General features: G+C 39.0%; 1 protein-coding gene across 4 annotated transcripts in view; it reads left to right on the top strand.

Annotated features, from left to right (window-relative positions):
- DPP6 (dipeptidyl peptidase like 6) overlaps positions 1–24,723 on the top strand; it is a 549,686-nt gene that overhangs the window by 235,629 nt on the left and 289,334 nt on the right. The window contains exon 1 of one of the 4 annotated variants that reach the window (XM_064638393.1): positions 3,506–3,547. The exons of the other annotated variants lie outside the window; for them this stretch is intronic. Within the exon in view, the coding sequence (XP_064494463.1) occupies positions 3,521–3,547 (27 nt within the window). The 5' untranslated portion in view covers positions 3,506–3,520. Of the gene's footprint in view, positions 1–3,505; positions 3,548–24,723 lie in introns of those variants that run through there. 4 annotated transcript variants of the gene reach the window in all.

Genomic DNA, 24,723 nt, shown 5'->3' with positions numbered 1-24,723 from the left:
GTACAATCAAACCTTCTTCCTCTTCTGTTACTTTGAGAGCTTGTATAGGAACCTGATTATACTTACAGGAACACACATAGCATTATTGCTCTCAGCAAATGCAGCTGAGGTGAGATTTTTAGCTTGCAGTAAATATTTGGGAATGATTTCACTCCATTATGTTTAACTAAATTACTGTGTAAAAGCTGAGCTTCTCATCTTACTGGAAGCAAAGCAGCAAAACCAACAGCAGCAATTCTTGCTGGATGGCACAAATAGCTTGTTAATGTGTAACAAGCAGCCAAATGGAGAAAGTCAATACCAAAGAATCATCTGTAAGAACTTGAGGAAAATTTGATGGTTGCTGTTCCTTTGTTTCCAAAACAACAATATGACTTTTTTTTTGTACCTATATTTGTCTCCTTTTCTTCATCTGACTCTGTTTCTTACAAAGTGCTGGTCATTTAGGAGAAATTCTAGGGTTCAATGAAGAGAGACCTTATACTTGCTGTAAGGAGGTTTATTTAGAGATCAGAGTTTATGGAAAGGAGTTGGAGGAAATGAGATGGTGATTTGGTCATTAATAGCTGGGCTCTATTCTGATCCCCCTCACCTTGTCAACAATCCCTTAGAAATGCCAGTGCTTTGACATTTGTGGGCTTCAGACTTCCTAATCTAGGGAAAAGTTACTGTTCTGAATTGTGCCTATCAGTGTAATGAGTGTAGTGAATGAACTACATCAGTTTATTTATTAATTAGGATTTTATCCTGTAACCATGATAAAAATGTGCTGGAAGCCACTTTTCAGCACAACGTCAAAAGCCCTTAGATTGGTGAAAGCATTCTGAATGATTCTGAAGTTGGGTTTAATTCAGGAGAAATATTTTCCCTCACTTCTAACCATAAGATTCAAACCACAAAGGAGAAAGCCACAAGGTAGAGCCACGTTTGGCTTGTCCTTGGCCTGGACATGCGGTGTTGCTTATAAGCCCTGATCACAGCAAACAAAAAGGATTGTCCTTAGCATTTTCACTTCTTATACTATGGAAAGGCAGAAGCTCATGTCCATCGTTTGAGGATGAAGGAATATAAAGCAGATTCTTCTGCTGCTTAGAGGAACCATTTCAATGAATGATTCCATTTCATTTTGGGTATCAATGGAGTCTAGGAAAACGTACCTTCAGTTGGAGGTGTCTAGCAAAGATAGGAAAGAGAAGAATAGCTCTAAGATACTGACCCAGCTGTAACTGGTCAGATACATGTCAGTGCAAAGCTGTTCAGTTTTGTTTTGGTCAGAGGCACAGTTACACACAGAAGTCATAGAGCTGCACCTTAACTGCACCTACAGTCAAAGCATGTCCTCCCATAACAGCACTTCTCTGCATTGAGCTTGACTGCAGTTGCTTGGGGCCTCAGTATTAATTGCATAACATCAAGAAGAGCTTCTAGACATTCTCTTACATCTAACTAATCATTAACTAATCTAACTAACAATAAGTGCTAAGAAAATTGAAATATTCTTATCTGTCTTTTCAATGGCAGGCAGATTAGGGTGCATTGTCAGAATGACAGAAAATTAAGTCTGAAAAATTTTGAAATACTGTTGTTAGATAATTGAGAAGCTGATTACTGAGGGGGGATGGAGTGCTTGCAGAAAATCTAGTGAGGTATAGCTAGTCCTTTTAGATAAAAATGAGACATGAACCACTTTCATTCTTTATTGAACAAAGGTTAGATTCTACTGTCATTAAAATAAATGGGAATGCTCCTAATGGAACAACATTAGGATTCTGATATCAAATGTGAGAATAAAATAATCAAATAGATCCCTAGGACCAGTCTGTCACTTCTGTAGCTAGCACATAACAGCTCTTGGTATCAGCTAAACTTGGTATCCATGTTTGAAATGGAGCTTTACATTTAGTGGAACATCTCATGGCCATTAGAAAGCATGGGTCACGTCCCAAATTACTGGTCAATGAGCAACTCCTTATGGGCTTTGCTGCACCACATAATAATTGACACGTTGCACAGTTAGAACCTTGCAGCTTCAGACCCATAACACTTCTGCCTAGACCTCTCCTTTCAGAGAAGGAGAGGACAAGTTTCATAAGGGTTGTGTCAGTATTGACTAGAATATCAAATGTGGTCTTATATTCAGTGTAACCCGATCAAGTACACATTGCATAGTATTGTAAGATGGGAAAAGAAGTTTTCTGTGATGCTGGAACACGAAGATAAAGGTCCACTGTAGCACAATGTGGCAAGGAAATTGGTATCATTCCCACTTTTCTTGTTGAGAGAGTCAGTCAACACATCAGGTGTTCAAAGCAAGCCCCTTTTATGTATCTCTGCTGGATGACTTTCTTCCATCACCTGGGTTGTTACACCACCAGACTTTCAGTTAGGTCTGCCACTCCAGAAGGGTGTCCTCTATGTAGTCACACCTGTACAGGTGGCCTGTTATGCACTGCAGGAGATGAGCTTTGGAGCTGTAACTGCCCATAATAAACCAGTGTTTGTCAAGCAAACTTATTTTCTCATTCCAGAAATGGATTTGAAATATGATTGGGGTTTTTATGTTTTACCAGAGTATTTCACATACTTTCTGCTTTCTTTTTCATTTTCTGAAATTATTAAAGGGAACATAAGAAGCACAGATGTATGAACAGTAATTTGGTCCTTCTCTCTTGTAGCGTTCTGTGAGCTGGATAACATGCACTGTGACCAAAATTTTTCATGGTTACAACTTTCCATGGGATCTCCCTTCTGGATAGATTGTCTCAATGACATCTTTCCTTTAGAATAAGAATTGGTACAATTTCCTGAGTCATTCATTGATTTTCGAGAAACTTAAAAATTAACATCTTTGAGTTTTCTATTTCATATGATATTTCATTTTTTATTTAAAGAGGGACAAAGGGTTAAAATAATTTGGGAGGAATGACAGGTGTGAACATTTCCACCATCATATAAACCTCCCATCCTTAGGAAACCACACTACACGAGGTATTTCTCAGCTTCATTCCATTGCAGCACATTGCAGATATTTTTGTAATATCATGTGAATTCCATAGTCCTTAAGTAGCTTGCTTTTTTTCTTTTTTTCTTTTTTTTCATATAGGATTAAAACAATCCCTTTGTAAAGACTCATCATGACGGTGCTTTAAACTGCCATGACTGTCAGCTCACAAGTCATCTTAAAGTTGGATGGCTGACATAATAGCATCTTTTTTTTTTTTTTTACTGACCTAAATCAAGTATTGGATGGATCAAGACTTCTCCCTATATGATCTCAAAGAAGGGATTTTGGTTTTCTTTTTTTCTGTGCCTATGTTCAGCTATTGGTTACTTTATGCTGAGCTGTGAACTGTGTGGTTATTGGAAGCAGCATTAAAAGCCAGGGAGTGCCTCTGTTTTCAAGAATATCTATGACTCTACTGTTTTGGGCTCCAGACTGGTTGTAAAATGTATTTACAGCCATATAGGATACATATTTGATCTGCAGGCATCAGAGATGAACAAATCCAAATGGTCCAGAATGAAGAGATTTAAAAAAATATGGAGGGTGAGTGAAAAATGTGCATTAATGTTTTAGAAAGATTGCAGTGGTAACAAATAAATTAAAAGCAGATAATTTTGGTGTTTGTGGCCAAGTTGTCCTGCTGCATGCACGTTATTTGATCAGACTTTTCATTGCAGGGTATGATTGTGTGCTTATTTTTTTTCATATTAGTCACATCTTTGCAAATTTCTAGAGACATTAAGCATTCAAGTTTATTTGACTTTTGAGAAAAGTTTTAGAGAATTTGCAACAACAACATTTATATGGTAAAAGCTCTTGAGGAAACTAAGCTAAACTGATTTCCTCTGTGGCCTTTAAAAATGCCATTTAAGGGTAGATGAATATAAGAAAGGCATTACAAAAAAAAAAACCAAACAAACCTCTTTTCCTCTTGGGCTATATTTTAGAGCTGAGATATACTGTAGAGCTGAACTATATGGAACATGATTAAAGCCCATGCAGCATTGGAATCTAGCAAGATGATCAAATTAAATAATAATAGAGGAGTGTATTTACTTTATAAACAATTGCACGTCTATAGGTTGAAAATAAAAACAGAGAAATTGAACAGATAATTCTTTACAAAATGTGAAGTTAATTTGGTGTAACAAGTGAAACTAGTATCTCTGATGTCTCATAAACTGAGTTTCCTAGAAAAGTTTAGGGTTAGTTTTTCTCGTTGTTAAAACTGATTCAAAAAGTAGTTAAATTTTAAAAGGAATTTAAAAGTAATTGAATACATTTGTTTGTATGCTTCAGAAGATGGGTCTCTGATATCAGTTAATTAAGTTATGTAAATTATGTTACATTATTATTTAAATAACGTGCATTTTCCTTGATCTGAAAATCAGTTGACTTGCTTACTGATAACATCGATTTGAGTATTTAAAAGTAGCTTTGATTTGTTATTCTATCAATGATGAGAAATGGTCAATTTCCATAATATACAGCAATTTATAGTCAGGGTATTGAGTAGTAGAGGATATTCACATTTATAATTCTGTCTTCAAATGGCTGTAATTTCTCTATTTATGCTTTTGTTTGTTGAAAACTGTTATTGCCAGGGTGAAAATTATATTTTAATCATCGTACAAGTTTCATTTGTGCAAACAGGCAGTTTCCTTAGAAATTAAAACATATCCATTAAGCATAAGTAGATATTATATCATATTAAGTGACATGAGATAATTACTGTAGTCAAAGCATGGTACTTAAATGGGCTCTGGGAGAGGTTTAGTTGTAAGAGACAAAATGTCCTTCTTGGATAGAAATATTTTATTTGCATATAGCTGTGTATATTGTTGTGCAGCTGAACACTTTGTCCTTTACCTCCTATTTGTGAAAGCTATTTAACTGCAGGCTATTAAGCATCCTTTAATTGATGCATTTTCTGCTCTTCTCCCTACAGCATTTGCCCCTATTCCATCGTTGTGGTACCTGGTAATTCAGGGTAATATAGCTCAAAATTAAATTTCTGCAGAATCAAATCTCAGTTTTAAATACTAGTTTCTTTTTTTCCTACTTCAAACTATTCAGGGTAGAAGCATGTTAGAATCTCAAAAAGGGCCTTTATGGTTCTTGTTAAAACAAAAGGGTTAGACCTTATATTGTGCAGAGTGTGCTTTTATAATAAGCCATAATATATTTATGCAAGAGATTATGTCTCTGATATGGCACGCACTTCTTTTCTCCACTTAACTCTCGGCATTAACTTGCTCAGTATTTATGGATATATCAAAATTATGATTTACACTGTACTTATCATTAACATCCCTTGCAGTAGCTCTCTGTAGTTCTTGCCATCCTTCTGAATCCAGTCATAAAATGAAGATATTAAGAGATAATTAAATTAAATCCTTAATTATTTGGGGATGATGAATTCACTCTGTGATTCCAGAAAGGTATAGAGAGCCTTTTTCACAAGCAGTATAAATTGAAACCAGTGGAGCTCTGATGATTTATGCCTGCTTGACGATCTGACTCATACTGTTCATTTTCTGCTCCCCTTTTAAAAACATATTAATGAAAATTGGATGTAGAAAGTGTTTATTAAAATATGAAGCTTTCAAGATATTTTTGAAATATTATATACACTCCAAGATAGCACTGCTTGAAAAGTACCTGTCATTTTTTCACGCCAAATAGAATGTCCTTCAGCAGAAGGCAGGGAAACTTCACTTTTGTTTCTCCAGAGGTTTCTGCCGTCCATAGGAAGCCTTTCCTTGTCTTCAATTAATCCTTGATCTGGCCTGTGTTTCATGGTGATCCTCAAAGTGTTGGCATGTGTGACTGACAGTTAAATCTTCCAGAATGTTCAGCTACTACCCAATCCTACTGGTGAAGTGGCTGGTTACTAAACGCTGCTGAAGATACAGCCAAGTCAGCTCATTAAGGACAGAAAGCCAAACTTGCAGAAAAAAAACCAGGGAAATGAATTATAGGGTCAAAACAGGCAGCAACAATAAGCAATCAGTCTTTCTGTACTCAATCCTGAGTACATTTGCTCAAAAAAAAAAAATCTCCCCACAGTCATTATGAAGTGGATTACAGATTATGGTATTTAATGGGAATGCTGGGCTATCATGAGGACTGAAGGTTATAATATTTACCTTAGGTACTGAACTGTTTTGAGGACTCGTTAGTAAGGGTTCTTTGTGATGCAGAGATATCTGGCTAACACCTGCCCCAAGCTTGGAAGAAACACTGTGCCAAGTTTTGTTAGTAACAAAAAAGTAAAGCAATCATCATGGAAACATGAAAATTGATATGAGAGTATTTAATGGCTACTTCAAAGCTACTGATTCTCTTGTGTAAACCTTTATTTAGAAAATGTTTAGGGCAGACATTATTTACTCAATAGTGCAGTCCATTGTGATCCATCATACCTGTAAGTATTTAAGCTCTGGGGTTTTTTAATACATTTTTGACCCAACAGACTGTGACGGCTATAAAACCCTATTATGGTCTCTCATACCAAGTATTGGAAGGGATATTTGGAGTAAATATGCCTTTTTTAAAAATCACTATAACTTGCTCAGGAAAAAGTTTATGGTAGTGGGCTGGAGCAATTCTTTCACTTCAGAAACAGCTTCTGGAACTGTTACTGATTTCATCACTGTATGTTCCTCCTTCATAATTTGTGTATTCAGGCTGTAAAGTGGTATAAAATCATGGATTCTGAAGCAATTTCTCAGTCCCTCTGCTTCTTGAATATATATCTTGATGAATAATATTTAGCAGACTTGTGTTAGCATGTTAGGGACTGAGATGCAAAAAGAATGTTTTGTTTAAGTGCCTTTAAAATACATTGTCTTTTAAAGAATTATAGCCTGAACCCCCAACCCCAAAGGCAACAAGGTTGAAATGCTTTAACCTGTTAACAGAATGTGTATCCAGACTTTTAGGTAAAAAGGCTTTCACCCTCCCTCGAGTGGCAGTGTCTGCACTTCCACTGCTGAGGCACAGGGTATGGATGCGAGTTCCAGCCCGTGTGGCCTCATATATCCTCCTTGCTCCCCATAATACAACCATCAGGCAGCAATATGGTGTAGCTTTAAACCTTTCTGGAGAGTGCCATTTCTTCCTTGCAGTGTGTAGGACAGATGCTTCTGTGTTGTGCTGTGCCAGAGCATCCTGCAACAGCTGTACCTGTTCTGCCAGAAGAAGCCTAAGCATGTAGTAAGAGCTGATGGCACAGGTTTGAATGAGCAAAGATGGATTCAGAAAGGGAACAAACACATCTCAAGAAATTCCTTGGTGACTTCGTCTCTGCCTCCCTCTCTAGTAGCTTTTAACAGAAGACTAATGGGTGCAAAAATCCATCAAATAGCACTCTCCCCCTACTTCCGTTTTCAAGGATGCCTCCCCAATCCTCTTGCACTAATGGGAGAAGGATGACTTGGAGAAGAGTGGGAAAGAGGGAGGAGGCATCTGAAAGTCTTCACATGCCCCTCAGCACAGGCAGGTGGGGAAGGGCTCAGGCAGCCTGTGGCCCCTGGCTGAGCACATCATCCCTTCCTGCAGCAGAGGATGAGCCTGCAGCACCCGTGGGTGCCTGCCCCGGTGGAGGTGGAGCAGCCCTCTGGCAACACCAACAGCAGGGACCTGCTTGATGATGATCTGGTTAGTGCTGGCAGGTAGGAATGGGGGCTGAGAGGAATGAAGATGACAGAGAATCCCCAAATCTGAGGTACAGGGGTGGGAGATAGATTGAAGGAACTGCTTATTGTGTTGGCATAGGGCAGCAGAGGGGTCAGGATTTCTGCTTTTGTGTTTCTCCCTTTGCCTTCTCCTCTCCTCCCTTTAATGGCTTTGTGATCAACTGGTGGAGGAAAGAAGGAGGAAGGAGGGGTTTGGATGGAGCAGCTTACACCACCACTGCTTCTGCTGGGACCAGCTCCAGTCCTTCAGACTCTTTTGTCCTCAGGTAAGGAGCAACAGTGAAAGAAGGTTGTAGACAGGTGGGGGTCAGTCTTTTCTCACAGGTAACAAGTGATAGGACAAGAGAAAATCAACTCAAGTTTTGCCAGGGGAGATTTAGATTGGATATGATGAAAAATCTTTTCACTGAAAGAGTTGTCAAGCTGCCCAGGTAAGTGGTGGAGTCACCATCTGTGAAAGTGTTCAAAAAATGTTTAGATGTGGTGCTTAGGGACATGGTTTAGTGGTGGACCTGGCAGTGTTAGATTAGTGGTTGGACTCGATGATCTTAGAGGTCTTCTCCAAAATTAATGATTCTATGATTCTATGTGGCTTTTAGTTCCTGTGTTTGGAGAAAGATTTGGCCATGTGTGCTTCAAGTCCTTTATTTTCAAGGACTTCCCATGGCTGAGTCGGGAAGCTCCACCATTCTCTCCTCTGGAGATTTGTGCCCTGGCCCAGGACTCAGCCATGCTCAAAGGATTCACTTGGAAAGTGCTCAAATAAGTGAACCAAGAAAACGATTTAACATCAACCAATTGCACATAAATGTGAATCAATCACTTATAATTTTGTTTATGAAACTGAAAATGTCAAATGCTCATCTCGAGGAGGCCATTTGGCACTGTTGCTCTCTGTGTGATGCATTTTGATAATGAGGATGTCTGAAAACAAACTGCATTGATTTAAAATAATAATGGAAAACATTTTAATATGTTCTTGAACATGGTGATTAGTGCTACAAAGGTCTTCCCTGCAAAAATGAGTTTGCTTGAACTGGTCTTAGTTATTCAGGGCCTGTCCTTTTTGTTGGGAAACTAGTGGAAAAAACTATGAATCAATAGAAATATATATTACAGATTTTGCTGTGTATTGCTCCTTTTATAACTCTCACAGTGTTTCTAATTATACTTAACTGTTAGTATCTGGTGTATTGGTTTAAAATGGGAACTACTTAATTCACTAAATGTGTGAGTGGTAGATCTTTCACTGCTCATTCCCCAAGGTCAGTAAGGGACTCCCAAGTGTGGTAAAGCTGTTAAGTATAAAGTGGATTAGAGAATTTACACATTCTTACAAATCTCAGTGACCAGACTTTAAATTGCTTGGTTTAATTCATTAAATGGACTTTGTAAAACAATCAACAAATATATCCGTTTGCAGCTTTAGAATCAAATATAGAATGAGTGAAATTGCATATGCTACTTTAAAATGCTGCTTCTGCTTTCCATTTGAATTTTGCAAGTCCCTGTAGATAAAAAATAGTATTGAAATATTAGTTAACACACTGATCCTGCAAACCCTTATTCGTATGAGTGATTTCATTCATGACAACAGTTCTTTTAGTTTCTGTGGGAACTAAAATAAAATAAAATTAAACATATCTATGAATGTTTATTGTACCATCAAACACAATTAATGAATTGTTAAAAACTGAATGGCATTAGGTGTTCACTATCCTGGCAGTGTTGTGAAGTTTTTTATGGAGTTGATTGGGATGTAGATAACCCATAGCCACACAGATCAGAAACCTGTGTATTCATCTCTCTCACCTCTGGATGTATGAACTTGGTAATAAACTGTGAAGGAGACCTTCCTGGGGGAAAAAATGGCCTCCTCAACATTTTGGCTGCCTTAGCTAGTTCCTTTCAGCTTATTTTCTGAAGATATCAGAAAGGCTGGCTTGTTTATTAGGTAGTGTTTCCATTTGAGTTACAGCCATACTGGGGATGACGTCAGAATATTTGTAGCACAGGGGCAGCATTTTAAACAAATTTTTACAGAGGAGATTATGCTCTCAGAAAATCACACTGCAATCAAACACTTCAGCAACCTAAAGCTAAAATGGAAAACAGCAAGAAAGTGAGCATTTACAACTTTTTTAAAAGCATTACCTTTTTTTTTTTTTGGTAAATCACTTTTCACCTGTGATCCTCCTTTCACAATAGAACATGCCAAGAATGTTGACTGTGTGTCTATTCATAAGATGCTGATGTTGTGCTAATGGCTGTTTGTAATCACTGTTAGCATTGACTGCAGGCTGTACAAAATTTACTTTAGCATTTCTAGTCAGCATTTTCCCTATGAATGATGAGATCTGAGGTTTCTGGAGTAAAATCCTGGCCCTCTTAAAGTCAAAGGGAGACCTCCATTAGTTACCATAGGTCAAGGCTTAGCTGCTGAGGGTCTTCTGGATGAATGCATCTCATTTAACAAGCCATGTGGCACAGGGACTTAGCTACATTGCTTGCACATACTGGCAGCTGCAAATATTCTGCTCTTATTTGAATGAGATGCAATATATTTATAATTGATTTAATTTATTTTTAAATTATAAGGAGAGGGGAAAGGGGAAGGACAGCACTAGAATTCAGCTCTCCTACTTGGGTACAACATGAACAGCTGATCTGCTTTTGCATTCATAGAATCACAGAATCATAGAATGGTTTGGGTTGGAAGGGACCCTAAAGATCATAATTATTTACCTCCAGGGTGGAGGGATCTCTTACCACCACAGCCCAGTCTTGTATTGCTCTCTTCTGAAAGTTCAGAAGCTAAGCTGCAGGGACTGAGTTTCTTAGCACTAACAAAACAATGCTGGAAAGCTGTTACTTGGCCATTGATTCATGTTCTACAGCCACAATGGTCTTCTTGGTAGAGTCTTGCAGTTTATTGAAATGAAGGATCCATATGCCACAGTTGGATGTAGGAGTTTGAGTCTAGTCTTGCTAATTTGAGTTCCTAAGTAGGGCCTAGCCTTTTTCAAGCAGGAAAAAGGGGGAAAGCTGTCAACAGGTTTGTCTTCCAATAAGTTTTAAGGGAGGAGAAGCTGAAATGTAATGTATTTACATTCAGCAAAAATAACTTTCTGTGCAGAAAATATGGATTTATTATTGCCTGATTTAAAGGACTAACAAATGAAAGGTCCCAACTCACACATCTTTAGAACTACACGTGAATTCCTCACTAGTGGGATGCAGGGGTGCCTCTATCTGGAAGCAGACAGACAGTGGGTTGAATCACTCTTGACTCACAATTTCATGGTCCTTTGAGGGCCTCTTGAGAGAGGGGGGTCATCCTGCTCAGCCCTGGGCCATGGTCCCAGCACACAGGCAGATCTTCCTTGGGAAGACTTGCTACCTCCCTGTCACCCAAAGGGGTCCCTGTGGTCTAGCAGGTCTGTGGGAACTGGGCTGTGTTGTGACAGAGCTTGCTGGTACCACAACTGGTGACATCAGTCCCCTCTCCAATACAAAAAACAGAGCAGGGAGCAGCCTTGTCCCTTTTGCTGGCATCTCTGTTGAGAAAGGCCTTTCTTACAGAGGCTTTCTTACCCAACTCAGTTACAGTTTGCCTTCTCTGAATGGAGGGCGAGTGTTTATTACCCAAGGGCAACTTTGATACCATTAACCTGGTCCAGCCTGGCACCTGAGGAACCCTTCTGCTGGTTAATTTGCATGTGCCCTGCTAAATTGAATATTTAATCTGAAAATTTTTTAGGTTATATTCGTGTGAACTAATGTGCAGAGTTTAATGGCAAATAACACAGTCAGTGAAGGCCTACTTATAATAATTTATTATTGGCTTTTGTGTGTGTTGGTTTTTTTCTTTTCTTTTTAAAGAACTGCAGAGATTGTCCTGGGACTCCTCTTAACCCTGTCACTTAAGAGGGTAATGGTGACTTCTCCTGCTTTGCCCAGCAACAGCACTGGTGGGTGGGAAGGTGAAAGTATCCTTGAAGCATGGCACAGAATCTCTGTTTGGTAGATAATTGCTGCATTTAGAGAGGGTACAGAATTAATGGTGTGGTGTCCTTCTGGCAAAAATATTGCTAGTATTAGAGAAGTGGTGCTAATAGCTCAGAAAGCCTCAGCAAATGCAGAAGTTTGCATAATTGCACAAATTTGGTGAGTGTAAAAGCCGTGTAAAAGTAATGATTTCTGATGGTAGTAAATCAAATGGCAAGTCTTCCAGTTCATAAAGGATTTGTTTATGCAAATTCTGGAGTTTACTAAGTGCTCTGGGACAAAATGTTCTTTTGCCTGCAGTTACCAGTTCGTGCTTTGAGGCAGGATGACCAGCTGTTGCCCATACCTCATATCATATGGTGATATGATTTTCTGATTTTCATATGGTGAAAATCAGAGTGGTCTGCAGCCTAGGCTGATGATATCTTAATCTGGAGGATTGGTCAGGAAAGTGGTTACCTCCTTCCTCTCGTGTGAATTTTGGACACTTTTTCCAAAGGTTAATAAACTGAAGACTTCTCCTTTCCATTTCACTACCAGAGCAGTTCCCAGATTGCTTTTGTCATTTTTTAAGACATACAGTTGTTGAATTTCTTGTCATTTTTCTCCCGTGATGATTTCCTTTTTTTACTATTGCCTTCCAAATAACTCATGTGTGAGGCAAGCAGGAAAAGCATTTCTGTGTCCTGACTGTTTCCTCTATTACCTACAAGGGGGTATAAAGAGGTTTCTTGTAGTCTTCTGAGGTTAGTCTTAATTTTGTCATTCTTGCTCATTGACAAAAAGGAAATGCCCTTTCCATTTTCTGCTCAAAGGAATTTAACATCTGGAGCTGAGTGATGCCAGCAGACACCCTCTTGTAGGTAAAAAGCCTGAGAGAGCATAGATATTTAACCAGGAGGGTGGATGGAGACCTGCTAGAGCACGTTTGAGAGCATGTAGCTTGATTCTGTCAGCCTCAGAGACTGAGAAGGTCTTTCTGAATATGTTGAGTCTTAGTCTCAACCATCTGGAAAAGCCATTTTTGTTATGCAAAGCTCTCCATAATTAGAAGTACCTGTTTGGTTTGAACATCTCTGTTGTGTTAATGCATTGCAGTAGCTGGGCTGCATTAATTGTAGCAAAGCTGCATCCCACAGACATTCTCAGAGGATAAAGAGGTGCAGTTATGCTGATTTACCCCACAGTCATACTCATATCTAGTTTTTTTACTTGTACAAAGCTGAGTTGTTGGAGGGAAGGAGGTCTTAGTGTTGATTTGGTTAGCCCTTTAGGAATATGGCCACACTCCTAGCTGGAAAGTCAATAGTATGATAGAATTTAGCATCAGTTGGTTTGAAGCTGGTATGTGATCTGTACAGAGTGTGGAAAGGATTTCTAGTGAGCATTTCTTGCCATTCTTTCTCTTGCCCTCTTGTTGCTCCCCATAAAGCTTGGAGCAAGCACTTGCTGGACCACATGAATGAAGCAAGTTTATTTATGGCTGCTTCCTGAATTTCACTGGTTTTATGGCTTCTGTGGAGCTGTTCCTGAGAACTAAGCATCTCTCAAATAGTAACTTGATTGACAATAAGTAGATGGGATATTACTCTCCTTGACATCTGCTACAGTTTCAGGGTGTGTATAGCAATTGATGGGGCAAAAAAGTCCTCTTGCAGAAGGACATATCATTCCACTGTCTTTCTTTTGGTGAAGAGCAATCCCTCCTGGAACATATCAAGACTGATAGATGGCTGCAACTAAAAGCCACACTAGGGTGAACTGAAGTTTTTTGATGCTTTGTTCTTTCACAGAGGTACTGTAAGGAGAGGTGACAAAAAGATTTCCAGCTCTCAGCTCTAGTCATGTTCCCTGTCAAATCTGCCAGAATCATTTGTTTACTCAGAAAATGAAGCAGTAATGGCATATATTACTTAGAATAAATTCAGTTTATTTCAGAAGCGATAATATATTAAAGTGAAGCTGAGATTTTTTTTTTAAAGACACATGGATGTTTCCCCACAAGTCATAGGATTTGTGGTGACTCATAAATTCTTTATGGATTTTTCTTCAATAACTTTGTGTCCTTTTTTGTGAACTTTTCATTCAAAATGTAAACCATCTTTTTTTGCTTTATAATTAATTGGGTTAGTCATCTTCGTACTAGAAAAGGTGATATATGAAAACTGTAGATACTAAGTATGGCAAAGGCCTCTGCTTTCACAATCCATTCCCCTAAGGCTTGATGATTGCCTCAGAACTTGAAATGATTGCCTCAGAATTTGCATCTTAGGTCTGTATCCACATTAATTTTGACCATTGGAGATTATGGACTTGAATTTGCAGTGGGGCAAATCCACAAGGCATCCACTGAGCACAGCCATGACCTCTCTAGGTTCAAAGGCTGTCCTGTGCATGGAGCTCCTCTGGGTGACAGCCTAAATTAAACCTTGGTATCTGAATACTAGGTACAACCCTCACCCAAAAAGCAAGGATCACAATCCTTCTGGAAAACTCAGTCCACTGCTCAGGCCAGCTATTTGTTTTTGTGGTAAGTCCTACTCTTGCACTCATATCTCCCCACTACTTCTAATAGTATGAACAGAGAACATTTTTAATATTTCCGCTCATAAGCCCTCTAAACCCACTGGGATGCTCCAAGGGCCGTGTCTGAGTAGCCAGACACACCCGGTGAAGGTTTTGCAGAGAGAGTAAGCTCTATACAATTCATTATTAAAAACTCTCAAGCTCTTTCTTTGACCACTGGGAGTGCTCTGATGGTGAGTCTGCTCCTGCTTCCCCATCACTGAGCACTCAGGGACCTGTGGGAGTCCCAAAGGAGCTTGCAGGGTGCAGCAGGTCTGGGTGCAGCCTCGTGCCCAGGGCTCTCTGCCTTGCAGGGGTTGCTGGGTGGGTGTGTCGCTGCTGGTACCCTTCAGATATGTGTAAACTCACGTTTTCCTTCCTTACTCTCTCCTCACATAGTTTCTTGTCTGCCTATTGTACACCAGGAAAATGTAAAGAGGACTCTACCTTTTGATTTGTGATAAAAGTAATTCTAAAAATATCTTGAAGAGATTCCCCCTGGCCTTTCTTCCTACCGTATCAAATCCAGAAATCGTATTTTCCTCTTTGCTGAAGAAGAAAAATGAATTCATAGCAGAAATCAAAACACTCTTTCACAGGATTACACTCAGAGCAAAAGAAGATGATCAAAAGATTGGAACAATTAGTGTAAGAAATAAAATTATGTATAAAGTGCTTTGATTTAATGACAAGTAATATGGAAGTGAGTTTATAACAGTTTACATATTTATGAGAGATGTAAACATAAGGAAAACAAGAAAATATTTGTCATAACAAGTTCGAGTTTAATTTACACTTTCAGAATGATATTTTAAATGGAATAATGTATGTTGAATATAATCATGGTGCCTATGACATCTCTTCAGCTATACAATAGTTCACAGGAGTTGCAGCTAAATCCCTTTCCTATTATATGAAAATTTTCAACTGATCTAGAGGAAATACTAAAATATTGATTTAGGAGAACAGTCTTGCATCACTAATGAGGTGGTTTGAATGATTGAGTGGTTGGGGTTGTTTTCTGTCACTAATTCCCAGGATCCAATAGTCTTTGAATTTTACAAGATCTGCAGAGGGCAAACAATTCCAGAGACATAGTTTCTAGTTTTTGTGCTATGCAGTGAGAATAAACAGCAACTGCTGCAATGTATTTCAGCCTTTGTGAGCCTGTGATGGTGTTGCGTCCAATTGCTTTGTAGACTATATTATATTTTAGCCTGATGCTTCTTAGGAAAGAAGAAGTTTCTTAATTCCTTTTTGCACCAGAAGTGCTTTGATAGAGAGGTGCTAATGTTGTTTCTATCAGAGTGGTTGATATGGTTCCAGAGAAAACAATCTGTTAGACCACCTATAGCAAAATTTTTTCCTCAGCCCTTCATTTAGAAATTTCTCAGGGCAACACAAGCAGTGGTTAATTCTCAAGCAGCCTACTGAGGTGGGTAAGCCTCGTTTTCCTGGCTAAGCTCCTCAGAAAAAATGTTAAAGCTCTTCCCACTGCTGTATGCACTGGAGTTACTCAGCACATTCCAAAAGCAGCCTATTTGTGAGTGCCTACAAATGGGCTTAGATGCCTTGCATTAGTCTTCTAGATTAGAAAACTGTGCCTTTACACTCCAGCCCAAAGGAATTGGGGGCAAAGTCAGCACTAAAATCTCAAGTATAGCTATTTTTAACTCTACTCCAACTCTTATGCCTGTTTGCTTTTAAACAGGCATCCCCCACTCTACTGCCAGTGGTTTCTTGAAAGGTTTTTCAACAGTACCTACCTGTCTCTCAGCCCAGGTGAAACTTTCATGCTGAATGTGCTCTGGGCAGGTGAGGGAGATGGACCCAGCCTGCAGGTCCATGGGCAGTGATGCTGCCCCAGGGTTTGCACAGACCAAGGCTCTGCCCTCCTCTGTGGCCTGGCCATTGCCCACAGCAGTGCAGACCTCCTGCAACCTCATCACACAGCTGGGAGCTGGCACTGCAGCTCCTGAGAGCTTAAGTGTGTCCCTCCCCAGAGGTCTGGCACTGAGAATAGTCTGGAATAGCATTTCACCTGATGGGGATAGGTGCTGTAATGGAAGAAAAGAGACACAGTACCTGTTTAAGGCTTTCAGAATGTAGTCATGCTTTGCATTATGAAAGTACTTATACCAGTCAAGATAACACACTAGCACACAATTTGCTGTGTGGACTCCAGATATGAGTTGGGAATGATGAGATTAGAAGCAAGAGCATTTTCCAGAGAAATGAAGCTCTTACAATACTAAATAAAAATATTTTTACTTTAAATTTTACATGCTTCGTAGAAGGGTATACGGAGGTGATGGGACAGATACATGTGTTACAGTCACAGAATATATGAATGTGTGATTATGTGTATGGAAAGTGATAAAGAAAATATATGTAAAAAAGAAGAGAATGTTTTAAAATCAGAAACAGAAAAAGAACAGTAAGAGGCAGGTAACTTAATAGTGGAGAAAATCTTCCCTGACTTACCTCAGTTCCTGGGTCTACGTTAAAATTCAGGAGAGGTTTCAGGCCATCTGCTGATGTAAAGCAGGTTCAGTGCCAAGGAACACCATCTTGGTGCAAAGCAATCTGCCTTTTATTATTCTATAGCTTGTGTGAAGTTAGCTTAATTCCTCTAAGGCAACTAAATATGGTATTATTAAATTATCTTAATACAACCACGGTAAACAAATACCCATACTGCTAATATGAAAGCATTTTTCTCTATGTAAGGTAATGAATATATTTATTCCCTGATTTGGAACTCATCTGGCTTTCTGACTTCTGCCTAAAGAAAGCTCCAGGCCACTTCTTTGGATCTTTTTACTTCTAATGTTTTCTGGAAATCTTTATTTTCTATTAGCATAACCAAATAGAGCAAATGAAGCCCACAGCTATTACTTGCCAATGCTAAGCTCCTTCATGTATTGTTACATTATTCTGGATATCTAATTGTTGTTCCTTGTATTATCTTTTGCTTGGTAATACATGTAGGACTACAGAAAGATTTAAGATTAAATGATAGGAATGCACTTAGCTCACTCCGTCTGCTTTTCTTCAGCATTATTTGGGATTTAGGTCAGTTATCTAAGGATTCATATAGCAGATAGGTTTTCTTTGAATCATTAATTCTCACAGGTTCTTTTTCCCACGTCTCTGAAGTGGTTCTTTCATTTATAAGCTCCTGGCGTGCTCAGATAACTTTCTTACATGGCTTGACACAGTATCAAAGTCCATTACTCACTTACCAACCCTAATCTGTCCTCTGGCCTCCCTGTAGTGGAATGAAGCTGAAGCACCAGCCTGTCTGGGAGTCAGCCAAACCCTGGCTAAGGGAAGCTTTGTGCAGAAGGACTTTTAATAAGCAACAAAATCCCCTCATTGGCAAGCTCAGGGCTGGGGGCAAGGATTCCTCTTATGCTCACAAACTCAGTACAGGGTGGGGGGTGAAGGGAGAGAAGGAGAAATAGAAAAAACGCAATAAAATTACATACTTCAATACAAATAGCAGTTTGACATAGATTTGGAGTTCTTGGTGTCAAATGTGATTCAAAAGAATTCAGAAGTGGATTCCCTAAATCTTATTCTGTCTCTACATATATACATAAATATATTTCCTTATGCACACAGACATGAAAACCCCCTGTGTGCCATAGTCACACTGCACATGGCTGGGGATGTCTAAGTGCAGTAGTCCTTCTGAGGGAGGAGAGCTGTATTGCTTCACCAAAAGGTGTTTAGAGAGAACTTTGAACACGGTAGCGGTAGAGCCATTCCAGCAGTACAAACTTGGGGAAGATGAACCTCCCTTAGCTTAAATGAACTCTGTGTAGGTTGAAAAACCTCTTTTCAACACTGCCAAATCTTTGAAGTGAAAATCTGCACGTTGTGAGGGAATGATTGAAGTGTGAAAACCACCTGTCCACGAGAAGCCTATAAAGGATATCCACCTGCTCCGAGCAGTGCGACTGTGTAACACGAGCCATGGCTGTGTGCTGCTTTCTCTTTATAACACGTATTTCTCCAGCCCCAGTGTCAGTATTCAGCTGATGCTGTAGCACTGTGGAGTTGCCTGTCAAATGCAATGCCACAAGACCACCTTGGCTCTGAAAACTGGCCATGGGACACAGAAGTGGGACAGCCAGCTTTACTGGTGGGCTAGCACAGGGTGAGAGAAGAAAAAGCTTCATAACAGGACCCAAATAAATGTCTTGTGATAAGCAGAGATCAGATATATGAGTGGTGTTGTTTCAGTTGTATGAGCATGGCAAAACACATGGGGAACTTGGTTGGGAAGGGATGTTGACCCAAGTGAAGGTTTCCTCTGTTTTTTGCTCAAGGGAGAGACACCCTCTTTGTTCTGGTTTTGCAAAACTTCTCACAATAGAGTTGGGCCCCTGCAATCCCTTTGGCCAAGGAACCAGCACCTTCCTACACCCATCTCCATAGGCACAAGGCACTTGCAAAGGTCCCATTCAAAACACAAAGATCATGCTGGAGACCTCAGGTTACATTTCCCAAAGTTATGCAAGCCCAGTGTTCTGACTGGCATTTGTCTCAGTCTATATCAGCTGTTCTCCATCACAGTCACAGCCAAGATTTCAGAAAAGTCTAATCAAAATGAAAGCATTGTGGCAGGCTGCTCAGGTTAAGTGATGCCTGAACAGAGACTAAAACAACACTTGGGCAGAGGTACTGTTAAGCACTTGGGGTAAGTAGACATTTTTTTCTGCAGGGACAAAATAACCCTATATTTTTTTAATTTTTTTTTTTTACTTGTCTATTGGTGAGGGGTTTTTTGGGGTTTGTTTGTTTGCTTGTTTGTGCAGGGTTTGTTTGTTTTAGATCGGTTTTTTGATTAATTTTTTTTTAGTACCCTCATGCTTCAACTGTTACCGTAAAGCAACTACTGTGTATTTCTAAAATGGAAAGCACACTCTGATATCTGTTCTGGGATTCTGACAATGTGATTGGTTGAATGTTCTGTAACTCCTGAATTGTGAAGGCCCTATAAATATTTTAAAACTCCTGCTACAGCTACAGCCTGACTGAAATCCATACTGAGACTTCATTTTTCTCACACATGCCTTTGCAGTTGCAATTCTGTCTGTTCTTGCTGTTGCAAAACTTAATCAGGAAAAAAAAGGTCACTGCTGGTTTAAACCTACTGTTGAGATGTTTAGTTTAAGTTTGTATTGCAGTTATCACCCCCTTCTTGCACAGTCTTGTAATCTCAGACCATTTTCCCAGACCAATGGGCTATAGATCCCTCTGCAAATCTTTACATTTTCAGGGATTAGTAACACCAAATGTTTATTCTGAGGCTGTGAGTGTCTATCTGGAGTGTACAGACCTCTGATAAAAATGGTGCCTCTTCTACCTGCTTTCTTCTTTTGGGGTATGTTATGTGCAGTGTCCTCCATGCCTCAGACCTCAGGCTCCATGAGAAGTGAATGACAAGGACAGTCCCCTGGACAAGGCACGGCTGGAGAACATGGCCCAATTCCCTCCTTAGTCACAGGTGCTATAAGTATTTGCTATACCCTGCAAATTGATTATCCCTGTTTTTCAAAAAAAAAAAAAAGGCTATAATAACATTTCCACACTGCACAAGATAAAATCCACTGAGGGAAGAGAAGGGTTTAGACACAGCAGTGATTAGGGTTGGATTTGTGCATAGATCAATGACAGTGAAACACCCTTGAATAATCTCTGCCTCAAAGCAAAATTTGGCTTGCCTGATGTTCTCATTTTGTCTTGCTGGGTGACTAAAAGGTTATGATAATCTCAAGGGATCCTGTAATTCATCCAGTAAAACACTGTGTGCAGTAGGGTTACTTTTTCTAGATAAACATGAAGGAAATCAGAGTATCAGGACTCAGTGACTGAAGGAATTTCCATAAGTTTGGAGTACAAAAGGAATACAGCACCTGTCCCACTGTCATTTTTATGAGGGTCACCAGCAGAGAGGTGAAAGTTAACCCCAACCTATGTGTACCACATCAGTAACAGCAGGACTAACAGAATGAGTGTAGCTTTTAAAAAAAGTACCTTGTATGATTTAGCATAGTTTTCTCTTTATCTTACCCATGGTATTCATACCTAGCAACACCTACCAATTATCTATAAATACTTGCTAGAAGGCTTCTAGAATGATCAGGAGTTTAAAAATAGATTTTACTATTAACCTGTATTCTGTGATATATACGTGGCTTTTACTTTTGCAAACCTAGAGCCTTCCACAGTCTTCAAAATCCTGCACTTTTCAAAAAACCAAAAACCCTCAGCTGACTATCTCACTGAGGTATTTCAGAGAGTCACTCCAGTTGTGTCTTGTTTTCTGCACTCTATAATAAGTAACAAGGAATTGTGGTTATGTAATTTGTAAAATTGATCTGCTAACTAAAAGTCTGATTCACTGACAAAGAAAAAGTAAAGGCGAGTGAAATGTCTTCTGTAAAGGTTAAGTGCATAATTTATTTGCAACAGAGGATTGCAGATCTTCCCTGCAAAGTTTTGTATATCTGAGTAACCTTGTGAAAATGAATTTTCTTTATTTAAAAGCCGTAGTGCTTTAGTTAGTGAATTTTCTGAATCCTGTCTGCTGTGGAGGGTCTTTGGGGTAGATTCTCCAATGCCTACTAACATGATTACATTTGACATCTATCAATTCATTCCATATAGATGTTAACTGTCATTTCTTCCCTACCAGGCTGCCCATTTGCACAAAACTTCTGGGACCTTTAATGTATTTGTTGAACTTGACTTCTTTGTCAAATTTTGGTGAGTAGCCACAAGTCCAAAACTGAGCAGGGTGGACACTCATACAGCGTAGTCCCATCAGATTTGTTTCACTTGAAACCCAGGTGTAGAAAATCGGATTAAAAATAAGCAACCAGTGAGGAGTTCTGTGAATCCCATTTCCAGTGTTTTTGAGGACACGATGGTGCTCTGCAGGGTCTCAGCAGGGTTGGCATCCACAGCCAGAAGCAAGAACAGTGAGAGGAGATTTAAGTAACAATTCATAAACTGTTCAGGATTTGCTGTTCAGGATTCTCTGTACAGAGACTGAGAGAGATGGCAAAGGGAAAATTAGAGCAAACCTTTTCTGAGCAGGGAGCAACTGCAGGATGAGGTAAAGCTGGAGCTGGCACAGGGTGTTTGCTGTCTTGCTCTGTGCCTTCTGTTTTCTGGGGACATATGAAGAAAGGACATGCAACTCTCTTCTTCCTTATATTCTAGTTTTTCAGGCTTTGGTCACCAAACTGCTTTTCTAAATTATGAAACTGTTGCCTCTGAGGGCACCTGGGCAACATTAGTCTGTATAGTACTCCCCTCTGTAAAACACAGCAAAATTATATCCTGGAAAGAACACAAACTTGATTGCTGCATACAGAAAATCTTGCTCGAATATTTAGCGAGAAATTCATTTGTGTAACTTCTGTATGTGGCATCTTAGTTTTGCAGTTTGTTACACCCATTCTAGAGCACAAATACCCTTCACAAGAGACTACAAGATGACAGATAAGGCATAAATCTCTAATATTTACAGTCAAAAGGAAGTGAGGCCCATGTGAGATTCAAGTAAATAGATATTTGTGTCCCATTTTCAGCAGCCTTCAACCTGTGAGTCTACCAATGGTACTAAATTAAGCAGCACACGACCCTTTCTAGAGAAAGATGAAATGATGTTTAAGCACCCCACCAGTTAATGGGTGATTAGCCTGTGCTAATCATTACTCCATCAAGAAACTTGCTCTCAGTCAAATAACAAACAATGAGAGATGCTTTAATTGTTCCTAAATTACTTTGTGATAATCAGTCAGCTGCAATCCCAAAGAAGAGAATAAATTGAGGATAATGCCAATATTTCCTGAAGAAATATTTGTACCCAACAGTGATTACCTAAAAGACTGTTCATACTCTGCAGTCCTGAATGTGTCTTGGAGGATGTGTGCCTAACCAGAGTCCTCAGTCTTTACTGTGTGCAGTCTGAGGACTTGGCAGCCAAGCACAAATGCCAGAATTCTGACACTTTTTACATCTTGGGCAATGGTTCACAGGTCCTGCAGAGCTGAATCCTTCAAAAAGCTTAATTAGGGGAACTTTATGTATTCTGTAGGCTGTGTGACCTCCATTGTAAGGTTAAATCGTGCAACCACAGTTGTCCATTCCATTTTCCTCCATTTACATTGATGGCTTTATATGTCTGTCAGTTGTTTACTGTTGTAGCAAGGTGCTTGGCAAAATTTGAAACCCACAGAAACAGTGCCATGAATTGTTCCTGCTGGGTCTTAGCATACCTAATGGGAATGCAGGGGTGGATTTCAGCGTGGAAGCAAAAAACATCTCTAAAATTGAATGTTTACAGCTAATTCTGTAAATTCATTAAACTTTTTGTGTTTATGTATTTGAGGGCTTTAGACATAGTTTGATGTTGGTTTATTGTTGATAATGAATCAAAAATTGCTTAGAATCAGAGCACTCCATAATTTCCTTGACAACTTTTCTATTTCTGGCCATGAAAAATAGAATTTTCCAAATCTTCCATGTTAATCCAACTTTATCTACTGCTAAGTACTATTTGTCAAAAGTAATTTTATTTTTTTTTTTTGTCTAAGTGCAGTTACCAATAAAACAGTGTGTGTTCTGGGGTATTCTGGACAGGTAATTGAACAGCTGGCAGTAGTCCTGTCAATGAGTACAAATTGTACCACAAAAGGTAGTCCAGCAGCTTTTCTTCTCTTGTTGTAACTTGCACATTGCATCCATTTTTCCCCTCTGTCTAAATCAGGCAGCTGTAAAGCAATTACTGTCAGCATAAATTGAGCAAGCTTGCAAATTGTCTTCAAAGTCATCCAAGAAAACAACTTTATCCTTTAAGGTAACTGAAATATTACATTGATATTATATAAAATTATTCATATAATTTATAGGATTTCACTGGGACAAGTTAAGTGCACTTTATGTGTTTTATCTGGATGACTCCTAATGCATGGAAATGTAAATTATTCATAAATTGCCTTTTGGTTATAGGAGCCTTTATATAGCTTTTGTTTGCTAATGCATTTGATAGGCTATTTTGTGCACTAACACATTATATAGATAATGCTGGCAATAAATTAAATGCTAAATTGTACATTCTATAGTACTGCATTAAGAGCTAGTAGAGTCTGCTTCATCATTTTTCCTCTGTTCTACTTCACAAATCTAAAGATAAGTGATACTGTCGAACTATCATCTAACTCATTGAAAACACACTGCCACTGAACTGTTACTGTGTGTGCTGATGTGGAACTGGCATTGTTGAACAATTTTTTAAAGCAGTGAAAAGCTAAATTTCTAACATGGAAGCTTCAATATAATACCTAGAGTCCATGTGGGGCTCCCTAAATGTGAACAAATAGAATTTATAGTTATCATCCAAACAAAGTAATTGGTAACAAGCTTGAGTGCTTGCTTGTGAATGTTGAGCTCTAGCCAAAATGATGACCTAACTGGAAAAGAAAAGAGAAAGGAAAGGGAAAGGGAAAAGGAAAGGGAAAGGGAAAGGGAAAGGGAAAGGGAAAGGGAAAGGGAAAGGGAAAGGGAAAGGGAAAGGGAAAGGGAAAGGGAAAGGGAAAGGGAAAGGGAAAGGGAAAGGGAAAGGGAAAGTCCAGTCTGAATCCCTCTTAGTGCCTGGTTTGTCAGTTCTTTTCAAAAAAGTGTTCATCTCTTGGGTTTGTATCTTGCTTCTGGCAATGATCAATATATAATGTTTTGGAAAAGGGACTAAAGGGGAAAAAAAGCTCCAAACCATAATTCATTAAACCAACTGCACAACACTATGAATTCATTCTCAGTGCTCCATGAGCATCTTTGTGAGTTGTCCAGCCTAAGCCAAGTCTGGTCTTAGGTTGCATAAATAAAAAAATAATTTTAATTATGAACTTTTTAAATTAACATTTAATGCACATTTTTAGCATTTAGCTCCAAACTAACTCATCTCAGAACTGCTTTTCCTTGTTTTTTGAAAAAGTAGCAGTCTGAAATACAATTAAAAGCCAAAGAGGGTTTGCAGTGCACATTTTCCCATGTTCATGCAGACCACCAGAATTCTCACTTCCTTAGAACCATTCAGGTTCATTTGTTAAACTTTTCCCATTCCTCTTGTATGAATTCACTTACCTATGATGTAAACAGAAAGGATCCCATTGATAGCATCACACCATTCCTAAGGATCCCCGGTTATCCTCACTTGTGAATTAAGCTTTTAAGTAGTTGAAAAACAGTGAGTGTGTGAACGTTTAGTGAGTTAAGATTAACGGTTATTACTTGAAAACTATCCTCCATTGATTTTTTTCATTTGCTAATGGTTTCTCAGTGGCTGAAAATATTCTCCTTCCCCACTGCATTATCTTTCCTTTTGTTATGGATTTTTATTGCTTCTGATAGCTCAGTTGATTTAAG

Source organism: Pseudopipra pipra, chromosome 1 (genome assembly GCF_036250125.1).
Source record: "Pseudopipra pipra isolate bDixPip1 chromosome 1, bDixPip1.hap1, whole genome shotgun sequence".
Classification (NCBI taxonomy): Eukaryota; Metazoa; Chordata; class Aves; order Passeriformes; family Pipridae; genus Pseudopipra; species Pseudopipra pipra.
This window is presented reverse-complemented; position numbering and strand designations above follow the sequence as displayed.